The sequence below is a fragment of the Bidens hawaiensis genome, unplaced genomic scaffold (genome assembly GCF_021521415.1).
Source record: "Bidens hawaiensis isolate Kalapana, Puna unplaced genomic scaffold, B.hawaiensis_p1.1 tig00011798_1, whole genome shotgun sequence".
NCBI classification, from domain to species: Eukaryota; Viridiplantae; Streptophyta; class Magnoliopsida; order Asterales; family Asteraceae; genus Bidens; species Bidens hawaiensis.
In genome coordinates, this window is record NW_027491938.1 from 76327 (window position 1) to 89899 (window position 13573).

Consider the following 13573-nt stretch of genomic DNA (forward strand, 5'->3'; position numbering starts at 1 on the left):
TTTGTTTAAGGCTTTGCTTTTAAGCTAATGAATATGAGAGGATTTAATCAAATAGTTTTATGAGTTTTTCTTTTATTTAGTTTATGATCCTTTTAATTTTAAGTTTAGAAAATGAATTTAAGATGTTTATGAGTATGGTATCTTGTATGTGAAAATTGTCGTAGTGGATTATGATATTTAGGAGTTTGAAAAATGAGTATAAACTAGGGGTGTTAATCATGTCGGATTGGTGGATTGGCAATTAGGGTTGACGGGTTGAAATATGCAATCTGAATCTAACCCATATTATTATTATTATTATTATTATTATTATTTGTGTCAAAAACTTCTGCCTTAACCCGCACACACATAAATGCGGGTTAACCTGAACATGACGTGTTTAACCCATTTTTCAAGAAAGAAAAAATATAAACTAATTGATATAATTTAGAGTCGGTAGAGTAAATGAGTAATATTAATTTCTTTTTTTTTTTTGAAAATTATTAAAAATCTTGAAAATGAATTGGAAATTACAAGTGTACCTTAAGAACCGTGAAAAATGAAAAAAATACCAATAAAAATATAATTACAAAAGTTTTTTAATAGTTAAACGGCTTAACGGGTCAACTTGAACCCGACCTATTTTTAAAAGGGTTTTGTTAGTCGACCCAAACCAAACCAATTTTTTAAAACGGGTCGTGCTAGTCAACCCAAAACTTACCCTTTTTTTGTGTCAGGTTTCGGGTCGTGTCAACAATTGCCGCCCATAATATAAACCATTTAAAACATGTGAGTACGCATTAACAATCTAATTCCTAACAAGCAGAAAAATATTTGGGTATGCTTATAGATAAACGTTGTTTATAATTCTATCAAAAACTTACTTTCGTAGGTCGTTCCTAAATACTTCGAATCATAATCAAGCTTAATCAAGTGTATACTCGCGTTTCATGACTTATTTGGTGCATATTGTGATTTAATTTGGTCAACAAAGTCAATCCAATTCATCATCATCGTACTTAGTAAATCCCAACAATAGCAAAGTTATGGTAGGGTCTGAGGAGGGTAGGATGTAGACAGTTTTAGATCTGCCCCGTAGGAAAAGAGAGATTGCTTTTAATGAGATCCCCAAGCTCGATAGTAGTTTTGCACATAGCACTCAACCATCGAACCCCGTCAACTAGTGCATGTACCATTGTCTTTCGGCTATCAACGTCACTACATGATGCCTGAATAACCTCCTGACACTTTTAACGCTATTTTCACAAAATTAGTAAAACAATATCAAAATTAATGTAATTTCACTTTTGCTTACCTGATAACTCACGCATATATACATATATGTGTGCACCGTAAACAAGACGTAAAGTCAGTCCAGTTATACTTCAATAATGTTAATAACACTAAAACAACCGAAAAAATAAAGATTCTAAAAAGGGAATGTTTTTAGTGATTAAAAAGTGCTTGTTCTTTGGTTTCTTGAAGAGGTAATTTGAACTTTACAAATGAATTATAGGGAGACAATAAATGGATTAGAATAGTAAAAGAATGGTGTTCGGGTTGAAGATAGTGGAGTAGATGATAATATGATATCCAATAAAACACATATTTTTGATATTATAATAAATTTGTTGGGTCAATGTTGTTGTTTACCATCCAAATTATTGCACATGTATATCTATCTACCTATTCTAAACTAAAATCTTAATTGAATATATCAATAATTATTTACTTTTCTTTTACAATTATATTATATTTATACATTTTTATAAAATAAATATGTTATTTTACTATATATTCCAAAATACTTGGTGAAATCCAAAAATCAACAACAAATCATGTTTGTCAAAGATCGAAAAGAATATAATTTCAAATGTTATCATTAACATATTGTACTATGTATATTGTAGAAGATTGTAAAGAAAACAAAACTCGAGTATGCTTTCATTTTACAACGTAATTTTTTAATCATTAAATTATAAATATATGCTTAAAAGTCGATCCATTTTTTTAAATCAATCAATTTATCTATTATTATTATTATTATTGTAAATTGTCATATAAAGTTATAAATTATAAATATATGCTTTAAATCTATCCATTTATTTTTCGGTAAATTTAGTAAACTAAATATATGCTAAAATGCAAGGATAATATATACCGATCACTTTCAAACATAAAAAAGTTTATCATATTTAAATTCTTAGTTTTTTTATCAAAGGTGTTTCGGGTTTTTTGTGGAACCTAAATTTGATTTTTATGGGTCAAAAGTTGGTAAATAGATTGTTTGATACAAGTTAATTACATTTAGATCAAAATTTGTTACGGGTCAAAAAATGAGAAATCTGAGTATTTTAAAAATTTTGAGAATGCCAATAGATTTATCGTCTAATTTGTTACGGGTTCAAAGTATTACTTGAAAATGTCAAACGAATGAAAATTAGAATTTTAAACATGATTCAGGTTTTAAATTTATTTTCAATGGCATTTTTAGAAATATTCAAAAGGTTTGGGATTTGGCAAATTGACTATTTTTCCCTCTACTATTAAAATTTAAAAAAAAATTGCGAACACTTTCAACATGCCACCCCTAGACCTATCAATGCTTCTAACTTTTATCAAATTTGAAATATTTGTGTAAGTATTAACTTTTCCTTCAATGGTGATCAGAACGTCGTATGGGAAACATGTCATGAAAACTATGCTCAAATGAAGCAAAATATTCACAAAATTGAATGGGTTAATATGTTATTTTTTATGCTGTCAATATGACAAAGTCGAAAAGCCCCCTGAAATGTATTAAAATCCTTTTCATGATGTAGCTCAGAAAAACATAGTTCTTTTAAAGCATCCGTCGTTACAATTTAATGTTCTCATTTTCCTTCGATAGGTGGTAAATTGATAAATATATTAATAAACGTAACGTTCCTTCTACGTTTAGGATGGTTGGTTAAAATTACTATTGTATGAGAAGTCTTATTCCTCAAATTGGTTGATAACTAAAATTCTTTCAATTATACATATATGACACTAAGAATAAAATTTTCAATAGAAAGAGTGTTACCGGGCACGTTTTTGCACGTGCATTTTTTTATTAAGTTAATTTAAAAAAATCATTTTGTGATATAAATAAAATCAATTTATATACACATTCTGTAGATACAAACATAGATGTAATACATTTTTCATACACGTTATGTAATTATTTGTTTTACTTCTAATTTTATAATTTGAATCATCCCGTGTGTGACACGGGCTTTAAAACTAGTCTATTTATATTTAACTATATGAAGTAGTTTTTAAATCCATGGGTCAACGAATATTTTGTATCTCTATGAGGCTATGAGGTATTAACAACGACCCCAAGAACCAATGTTTTCATAAACGAGTCGGATAACAAATCAGCGGGGTAACTGGTTCACTGATTCAACCGATCAGAATGGACGAACAATTTTTCCTAAAAATGCCAGTTTAGACTAAAAAAAGTTTTTCAAAAAAAAATGATAAAATTATTGTAGTTGAATATTAGGTAACGACCTAGATGCTTCTTATGAAACACTAAATAAGTAGTAAAATAGAAAAAGATGGCAATATATAATATTATAATATAGTAAAATGGTCATCATCAGCATGCTTTTACATTTCCCAATAGAATTTTGTATTCCCATTATAGCATATGCTAGTTATGTCGAGGGCATGTATAATGTATTTAAAATTAAAATGAAAAGAAATGAAATGAAATAAAATAAACATTATAATTACTAAATGTACGGATTTTTTTATGACGAGTATAAATAAATATCCAAGGATGTAAGTTTTGAGTACCGGTCAAAATCCACTTGTTAGAACGTGTACAAACTCATCTGGTTATCCATTTTGACGGCAGAATTATCATTCTTCGCTCTATCGAGTTAAAGTAGGCACCATAGTTATGAAAAACTCGTTAAGAGGTCCACGGGTTGAAGCCCTGAAGACACTATGACGTTCAAGTCAATCATCGTGGAAGATCGTCCACTAATGTTAGTCGTGTCCCTCTTAATTGAGAAGAAAAAGAGTTTTAACCAGGCTATAATGGACCTGGCCGAACAGGGTGTAAAAATGAGCTTACTTTACGTAACTTAATCTACGAACGTTTTTCTTATAGAAAATTGTAATCATAGCGAAAACCAAATTCATAATTATTTCCCACCAAATACTTAACCGGTTAAGCTAAATATGCACCTCTTTCATGACATGTAAGGGAACATTGAAACAAGACTTGGGGAGTTGGGGTTTAGTCTAGGGAAGTGTTACATTGGGTTTAAAATGGGCTTAGTTATAGACCCATATAGTCCACAGTATAACAAACAAAAGCCCAAGCTTGTAGAGTTCGAGTTTTGACCCATAAATAAGTCGTTCAATCCACTCTTATCAAGTTTCAACTCCCACATAACTAAACCCAACACCATTATAATCTATTATCTATCTATATATTAATTTTAATTTTAATATAAGTAAAAGTCATGGCTGGCGACGCAGCCCGTCATTTTGTTTTGTTTTGTTTTTTAGTTTTGGTAGGTCATTTTGTTTTGTTTTTAGTTATGGTACCATAATAAACGTAACGTTAACTGACCGAAGTCTTTTGTTTTAGTTTCGGTACCGTAATGAATGTGCCGAAACTGACCGAAACGTAACGTTAACCGACCGAACTATTTTGTTTTAGTTTCGGCGTCGTAATGAATGTGACGGAACCGGCCAAATTTGCGTAGACTCACCGCCTCAACTCCTGAGTTTGACCAACGTCACCCAATTGGCCCACCTCAATTTATATCTATTTTTTGTTTTGGTTATGGTACCGTAACGAACATAATGGAAATCGACCAAATTCACGTAGACTCACCCGCCTCAACGTCCGAGACTGACATTGCTCGGGTTTTATCAACATCTGATTTTACCGACTGACACCACTTTATAGGCCCGCATCAATATTTATATTGTTTGTGTTTTTGTTCTGTCACTGTAACAAATGCAACCTAAAGCATAATGAATATGACGGAAACCGACCAACTTTGCGTAGACTCATTGCCTCAACGCCTGACTTTGACCAACGTCTGGGTTTTATCGACCAACACCATCTCATTGGCTCACCGCCTCACCTCAATATATATATATATATATATATATATATATATATATATATATATATATGTTTTACTTATGATACCGTAACGAATGTAACCAAACAAACCTTTTTTTTTACTTTTGGTACCGTAACGAACATCATGGAAATCGACCAAATTTACATAGACTCACACGTCTCAACGCCCGGGACCGACATTGCTCAGGTTTTACCAAAACCTGATTTTACCGACTGACACCACCTTATTGGCCTGCCTCAATATTTATATTGTTTGTGTTTTTTTGTTTGCTTTTGTTCCGTCACCGTAGCAAATGTAATCAAAAACGTAATGAACATGACGGAAACCGACCAAATTTGCATAGACTCACCGCCTTAACGCATGGGACCGATAGCGCTTGGGTTTTTACCAACGTCAGAGTTTATCTACCGACATCACCCCATTGGTCCTCTTCGATTTTTATATTTTTTTGTTTTTGTTTTTGATTATGTTCTGGTAGCGTAATGAATGTAACCGAAACTGACCAAATTCACGTCGAGTTAACGCCTCAACTCCCAGAAGCCGCACAATGCGCAGGTTAATTACTAGTTATTATATATTTCAAATGAGAAGTTTGGCGCCGCATGACAATGATTGGTCCATGTAGCGTCATATGATTGAATCAAGCAGCTTTTTTTTGTTTTAAATTTGATAACTAAACGGTTATTCACGTTGACTCGTCATTACAACGTTCGGGTTTTACTTTTGGTACCGTCACAAATGTAATCAAACCGACCGAATTCGCTTAGACTCACCAGGTTTTGTTTTAGTTCCGACACCGTAACGAAACTGACCGGATGCCTATTTTTTTAGTTATGGTATCGTAATGAACGTGCCGGAAACCGACGGAATTTGCGTAGACTCACCGCCCCAACACCCGAAATTGAAAATGGTTGGTTTTACCATCACTCGAGTTTAATGACCGACGCCACCCGACCCATTGGTCTATCTCAGTTTTATAATTTTTATTTGTTTTATAACGCACGTAACCGAAACCGACTCGAATTCGCGTCGACGTACCGCTTCAATGCTTGAGACCGACAAAGCTTGAGTTGTACCACTGTCCGGATTTACTGACATACCCCGCGCAACGCGCCGGGTAAAACACTGATTTGTTCATAATATATTTCCACGGTTCTAATTTTATATTTTCTTTAGATAACCAAAAATCAGCAGAACCTCAATCAATACTCAAGTTGAAAACTTGAATGTGCCATTGGTTATATCCTTATATATGACTCCAAGAGAGTCACATTTAATCGTCTTAGATTAGGGATGAGCAAATTCGGTACCTGTACTGATTAGTAAAAATGTATAATGAGTTACACTTTACAGATTATAAATGAACTTAAATTTGAATTGATCTGATCAAGCTCCATGCCATATATATGCACACGTGTATGTAACTCTAAATACAAGGATATACATGATAAAAATTTCGTTATTATATACAGAGTTCGTACGCAAACTTTTTGTGGTAATTCTTTTAGTCATATTTTTAATTGATCTTGGAGTCGGGGCCTTTTTAAGAGCGGCCTCTCTACCCATGGTTAAAAGGAAATGATTGTCAGTTTGTCACAATCTCACCCTCCTCATATATCTTCAATATCTTTGTTGTAACTGAGATTTTACTAGATAGTTCTCTTTGTTTATTAAACAAGGGTTATAAAAAATATTCTCAAATTATTCAAAGTCTTATATTGAGTTCAAGTATAAAATCCGTGTGGTTGGACTCAGTGGCGTACCTACCCTTTGGGTAGGAGGTCGGCCGACCCATGTGAAATTTTTTTTTACTAGTATACATGTGTTAAAATCACGGCCGACCCCTGTGTAATTTTGACCCTGACCCCTGTGTGATTTCTATAATGACAACGAAATTTGCGACCGACCCTAATAAAAAATATTTACCTATTTACAACTATATTTATATAAATGTATATAAATAATATACCAACTAAATTTGATTTTAATAGGAAACAATTTAAATACAAGTTTAAGCTCAAATGCTCAATTAATCTATTCTTAATTTTTAAGCACAAGTCTCGAACTCCCAACCTAATCTACATTTAAGCTAATTAAAAAAAAAGATTATGATGACAGAAGTAATGTCAGGTGAATTCAACGGATTAAGTGTTTTAATCTACAAAAAATATTCCGGTTATACTTATTTTGCTCACTTACTTCATTTGCATTGGTGTATTGTTTATTCGTTAATTGAAGTTAGCTCTCGTATCATTATTGCCCGTTACAACTGTAAGTGTTGAAATTTGCTTTTCGGCAATGGAGTACGTGAAGTTCAGTTTGCGTAATCAGATGGGTGATGAGAGTTTAAACGATGGTTTTATTTGTTTCATTGAGAAAAACTTGCTTATAAATGTTAAACTAGATGATGTTTTGGTTAGATTTTAAAAAATGAAAACCCGTAGAGAATAAAGCTAGATATATTGTATAATAGTTATGCACTTATAATGAAGTTTCTCATACTTTTTTTTGTTATACAATGCTTTATTTGATTATCATTTTTTCTATATATATGACTGACGCAATTCGAGCCAACCGGATTGGTCGAACAGGAAAAAAAATATTATATAGAGATAGTCAATTGTGTACGGACACAAAAAATTTCCGACCTCTGTGAGAAAATTTCCTGGATCCGTCACTGGTTGGACTAGGGTCTCAGTCAGACCGTAGTGTCTGGGAGGTTGGGTATGAATGCATGGTAAGTAACATTGGTTACTCGCTGGTCTCATTGCATACGAGCACCACAGGTTCTCCTTTGATCAGACCTCGGTTTGAGAGTAAATGCATGAGGAAATAGAAGAATAGTAGTCGAGAGCGTACCGAATGTCCACTCCCCCTATTCAAGATGAGAAACTTTACATAGACTAGTGATTTTAACCTTACCTATCATTAATACCCTACCTATATGTTGTCCATGTATCCGACTAGATGGTTGTGTGTTTCATGCTAGTCTGATATCCTACTGAGTGGAAAAAACATTCATCCGGATTTTTCAACCAGTTGATTGTGAGAATAATCGACATACCTAGAGATGCGTCATCAAATGACTGACATGTTACTATTAAGTTGACTTTCGGCCCTAATATAAGTATATAACCCAATCTAGGTTTGCTCACCTCGCTTATACTTCAATTTACCTAGCTGGGTACTATTTTGTAGACTTTGCTACGTCCCTACTCAACCACATAGTAAGTTTCTTATGCATATATTTACCAATCTTTTGGACGTTTGGACCGAGTGTTTGGAATTTACTCAAACCTGGTAGACCTTGTTAAAAAACGAGTTTAAGATTAACTAAGATTCATCAAGTTTAGACTCGAGTTTTGATCAATTCGTTGCAACCTTAGTTAACTAGGAGATACGATGTTTTCTATGTGTATAGGATATTATCATATACATAGGAATACAAATACAAATTTTCATCACTTGTGTATTTAATCATAAGGGGGTTGCTATTCATAGGCATACAAAGAGAAATACAAATTCGCTTTTAGTATGATTGACTTTGCTATTTGAAAGGGGTTGCGGCGCTCCTTGTTGTCCGTTTGTCTGTCACTTTATTGTAATCGTCTTGAGTTTAATGAGAAATAGCAAGCTATTACATTAAAAAAAACCATTTTCTTTTAATCACTATAAAACATAAAGGAAGGAAATAAAACTATTTCCATGTCACCTTTATTCTATAATTCTAAAAAGCATTCCATGCTCATCATTACCATCATGAATGTTCCATCTACTTATGGTTGTGCACTTGTCCACCCTTTTTCTTCATTAAAGTCAAAACTAAACTTTAGTACTTTACCATAAAATACAATTATTAATCTTAAAAATAAAAAGTAATCATTTTTTTAAACTTTCAATAAACCTTTAAACAACCCTTTCCAATATAGCGTAATAATAGTTAGTATGAGTTTTTCAATAGAGACCTAGGTTGCGTGACTTAGTCAAGAAAGACTAATATTTTTGTGATCTTCATTTCAAATTTCAATGACGAAGACGTCCGAGTTTTACTACCAGTGGACTTTCGGGTATGCGATTTTCCCCGAAACTATAGATAACTTGAGAGCGCTTAAGGGCTTTGTACGTCTGTGTTGGACAGCTGTCGGTGGTCTTTAGCTGTTGGGTCACCATGTACCAATGCTTTTGAGACCGGACCGGTTTGACCGGGATTCGGTCATCTGAACGGTTCGGTTCAATATAGTTCGCCCGACCGGACCGGTTTACTATCAGAAAATTTGTATTTTTTTATTTAAAATTTATCCAGCCTTAAACCGCCATTTTTAAGGTGAAAATTTCTTACTCCAGTCAGACCGGTAACCCGTTCGCTTCCCTGCCTAAGCTATTTATGAAAACATAAACACGTATAGAGTACATAAACACTTCTCTATCCGTCAACTAAAAAAATAATAAAACTTTCAAAAAGTGTGCCACGTGGCATTCTTTCTTTACCAACCAACCAAACCATCCAAAGTACTTCCATACATTCTCTATTATTACTTGCTTCACATCTTTCTCAATCCCACTCTTTTTATTCCTTCTGCTTTCCAAAACCATGTCCTCCAGCCACCCCACCACCACCACCACCACCACCACCACCACCCTAAATGACCCATTTCCACTACCACTCATATTAACCAACAAAGCAAGCACCTTTTCACCACCATCATCATCCACCACCACAAGGGAACCACCAGACCAACAAACCCCCACAAACACCACCCCAGAAACCATCAAGATCCAAGATTTACAAAATCTTGAACAAGACTCCTTAAATGAGCTCAAAAAGCTGGTTCAAGAAGCAATAACCAATAAAGACTTATACTTTACATCAAATTCAGATGAACCCATGTCAGAAATCAAGTCAAATATTGAAGATGTGTCCATTTGGGGCATACCCATATTAAAAGATGCAAGAACTGATGTCATCTTGCTTAAGTTCTTGAGGGCTAGAGAGTTTAAAGTGAGTGATTCTTTTATTATGCTTAAGAACACATTAAGGTGGAGGAAAGCATTTAGCATTGATGAGTTGGTAAATGAGAATCTTGGTGATGATCTTGAAAAAGTTGTGTTTATGCATGGAAATGATAAAAATGGACACCCTGTTTGTTATAATGTGTATGGTGAGTTTCAAAGTAAGGAGCTTTATTATAAGACATTTGCAGATGAGGAAAAGCGGACTTGGTTTTTGAAGTGGAGGATTCAGTTTCTTGAGAAGAGTATTAGGGGGTTGGATTTTAGGCCTGGGGGGGTTAATACTATTTTTCAGGTTAGTGATTTGAAGAATTCGCCTGGGCCCGGGAAGAAAGAGCTTCGGTTGGCGACGAAGCAGGCGTTGCAGTTGTTGCAGGATAATTACCCTGAGTTTGTTGCAAAGCAGGTGAATTTATGTGTTTTGTGATGTTAATTGTTGGTTTTATGTTGTTATTGAATGTTGATATATGCTATGCTTGTTTGAAATCTGAAAGAATGATACAAGTTTAAATCTTGAAATATAAAGATTGTCATGCTTACAGGTTGTTAGATTGTGTGTTGAATGATTAGAAGACAGATTTTTTGATTGTTGTTTTTAGAGGTAAAGATGATCATTTGATTTCTGCTTGTTTAATATCCAGATAACGATAAAAGTTCAAATCTTGATATGCAAAGATTGTTATGCTCATTGACAGGGAGTTACATCGCGTGTCGGACAATTAGATGATAGAACTTTGATTGATTGTGGTATTTGAGGGTATAGATTGTAATTGGTTAGTGATCATTTGATCTATGCTATCCTTGTTTAAAATCCAAGATAATAATTAAAGTTAAAATCTTGAAATGTAAAGATTGTCATGCTCATTTAGTTGCAGGTTCTTGGATCATGTGTTCAACAATTAGATATTGACCTTTGATTAATGTTTTTAAAGATTGATTGTTGTTTTTGAAGGTAAAAATTGTAACATGTTATTGCTCATCTGATCTATGCTATGCATGTTAAAATCCAAAATAATGATAGAAGTTAAAATCTTGAGATGTATAAAGATGGTTACGTTCATTAGTTCGAGGTTCTTGGATCGCGTGTTTAATGATTAGAAGTTAGAACTTTGATTATTGTTTTTAATGATTGGTTGATTGTTGTTTTTAAAGGTGAAGACTGTAATTGGTTATTAAAAATTTGATCAATGCTATGCTTGTTTAAGTTCCAAAATAATGATAAAGGTTCTTCAATTGCTTGTTGAACAATTAGAAGTTAAGAGTTTTGATTAATGTTTTTAAAGATTGATAATTGTTTTTTAGCAGTAACATAAACTGTAATCTGACCAGAATTTGGGCTTGTATCTGGTTATTGATGTTTTAAGTAAGTAAAAATAAATAAAAAATCTTGAAACATAAAGAATTTCATGTTCATCTAGAATTTAGACAACTCGAACCTTTCTTCATGTATTAAGCAGTTTTAGAACTTTGATCAATGTTGTGACAGATTTATTATTGTTTTTGATTGGTAACATGAATCCTGATTTGACAAAAAAAAAAAGCTTGTACTTGCAGGCTCTTCTGTTATGCACCAAATAGTTAGAAGATAAAAACTTTGATTAATGATATTTACAAACATAAATTGTTGTTTTCTTTTAGTATCATGATTCTTAATTCGACAATAATTCAAGCTTTCAGTCGATTCATAAAAGAAAACAAACAATTATGAGCTCTATTTATGCCTTTCGTATTCGACATGATTTTAGAATGTGGAATCGACTCCACTTATGAACCGAAAATGACATCTTTTGTTGATTTCATGACTTTTAACTTAGTGGACTTATTAAGGTCCACAAGTAACAGAATCCCATCTCTTCAGCTTTTCAACTGTACAGTATTTAGTGTCAACTGCTAACTTGACGCAGACAAAAATTCATAAAATTATTAAAATTAAATTTTTAATTATTATTAATCTTTGAAGGTTTTCATTAATGTTCCATGGTGGTATTTGGCATTTTATTCGATGATGAGCCCGTTCATGACTCAAAGAACTAAGAGCAAGTTTGTGTTTGCGGGCCCTGCAAGAACCGCGGATGTCCTTTTCAAGTATGTTACATTTTTATATTTTCTTTCAAATATTTTGTTGTAAGTTTGTAAATCAAGATTTGCTTATTTTTTTGAGTTTTCGCATAGATATGTGAGTCCAGAACACGTCCCGATTCAGTATGGTGGGCTGAGTGTGGATTACTGTGACTGCAATCCAGAATTTACAGTTGATGATCTGGCTGCAGTTGTTACTGTTAAACCGATGACCAAACAAACGGTGGAGATTATCGTGCATGAGGTATATTTACAATCATATACGTGGAAAGTTCACATTTTTGGTTTTATTTCTTATTGTTGGTAAACTTATTAGTTATTTTATAGCCCTGTTAGGGGTGTGCATAGAATCGGAAAAAACGATCCATTACTGAAAAAACAGAAACGAAATAACCGAACCCAAAAAAAGGCGGTTTGGTTTTGTTTTTCATAAAAGCCGAACTTTTAGTTCGGTTTCGGTTTTGCATGAAATTAAAACAAAACGAACCGAATTTATGGATATGGATATTCATTTTATTATTATTATTATTTTTTTTTGAATTTTAGGTAATCTATAAGGACTTAATTAGCCCACATGTATAATAATCAATTGATTATTAATTAAAAAAAAGTTACAGCCCCATATTCATTGTATTGGGCCAATTCTTTTTGGGGCACAAATATTTCTAACCAAAAATGGCAAAATTGAAAAAACTGAAACAGAATGATTTTTTAAAATTCAAAAACCGACCCATGCACACGCCTGACCTTTATGTGAGGGAAGAAACTATAAATGGAACTCAAGTTGTACTAGCTGAGGTGGCGAAATGGACGGGTTGGATAAGATGTCAAAAGAGTCAGCTCCAGTTGAGTGGACCCGAGTCACTTTTTTATTCAAAATCATTAAATTGTATAAGAAATATGTTGTTTCAAATATAACTACAGAAACTATGAATTATTTCACTAGTAATAGAATTATTATATATAAAATGATTTAATGCAGAATTTTAGCTTATAAAGTGATGAACTTTTTTTTTTCTTTTTTTTGTGTAGAGATGCACTTTAATGTGGGAGCTAAGAGTCATCGGGTGGGGAGTAAGCTACGGTGCTGAATACGCGCCAAATAACGAAAGCAATTACACCATCAACATACAAAAACCGAAGAAAATGGCAGCAACCGATGAACCGGTTATAAGCCATAGTTATAAGATTAATGAACTCGGTAAATTACTTCTCACGATCGACAACCCAACTTCAAAGAAAAAGAAGCTGCTTTATAGGTTCAAAGTTGATCCTCTAACTGAATGAAGAACATCATAAGTTTATGATGTGTTTGTTTATGTTAGCCACATTTGGTATTATTTGGTTTGTTTTGTTTTTTTTTTTTT

General features: G+C 33.1%; 1 protein-coding gene across 1 annotated transcript; it reads left to right on the forward strand.

Moving 5' to 3' along the window:
- The first annotated feature begins 9708 nt into the window (after positions 1-9708).
- LOC143539101 (patellin-3-like) lies at positions 9709-13573 on the forward strand. The gene is made up of 4 exons (XM_077032514.1): positions 9709-10533; positions 12088-12212; positions 12300-12450; positions 13239-13573. Exons 1-4 carry the CDS (start codon positions 9709-9711, stop codon positions 13491-13493), a joined length of 1356 nt encoding a protein of 451 aa, XP_076888629.1. The 3' UTR covers positions 13494-13573.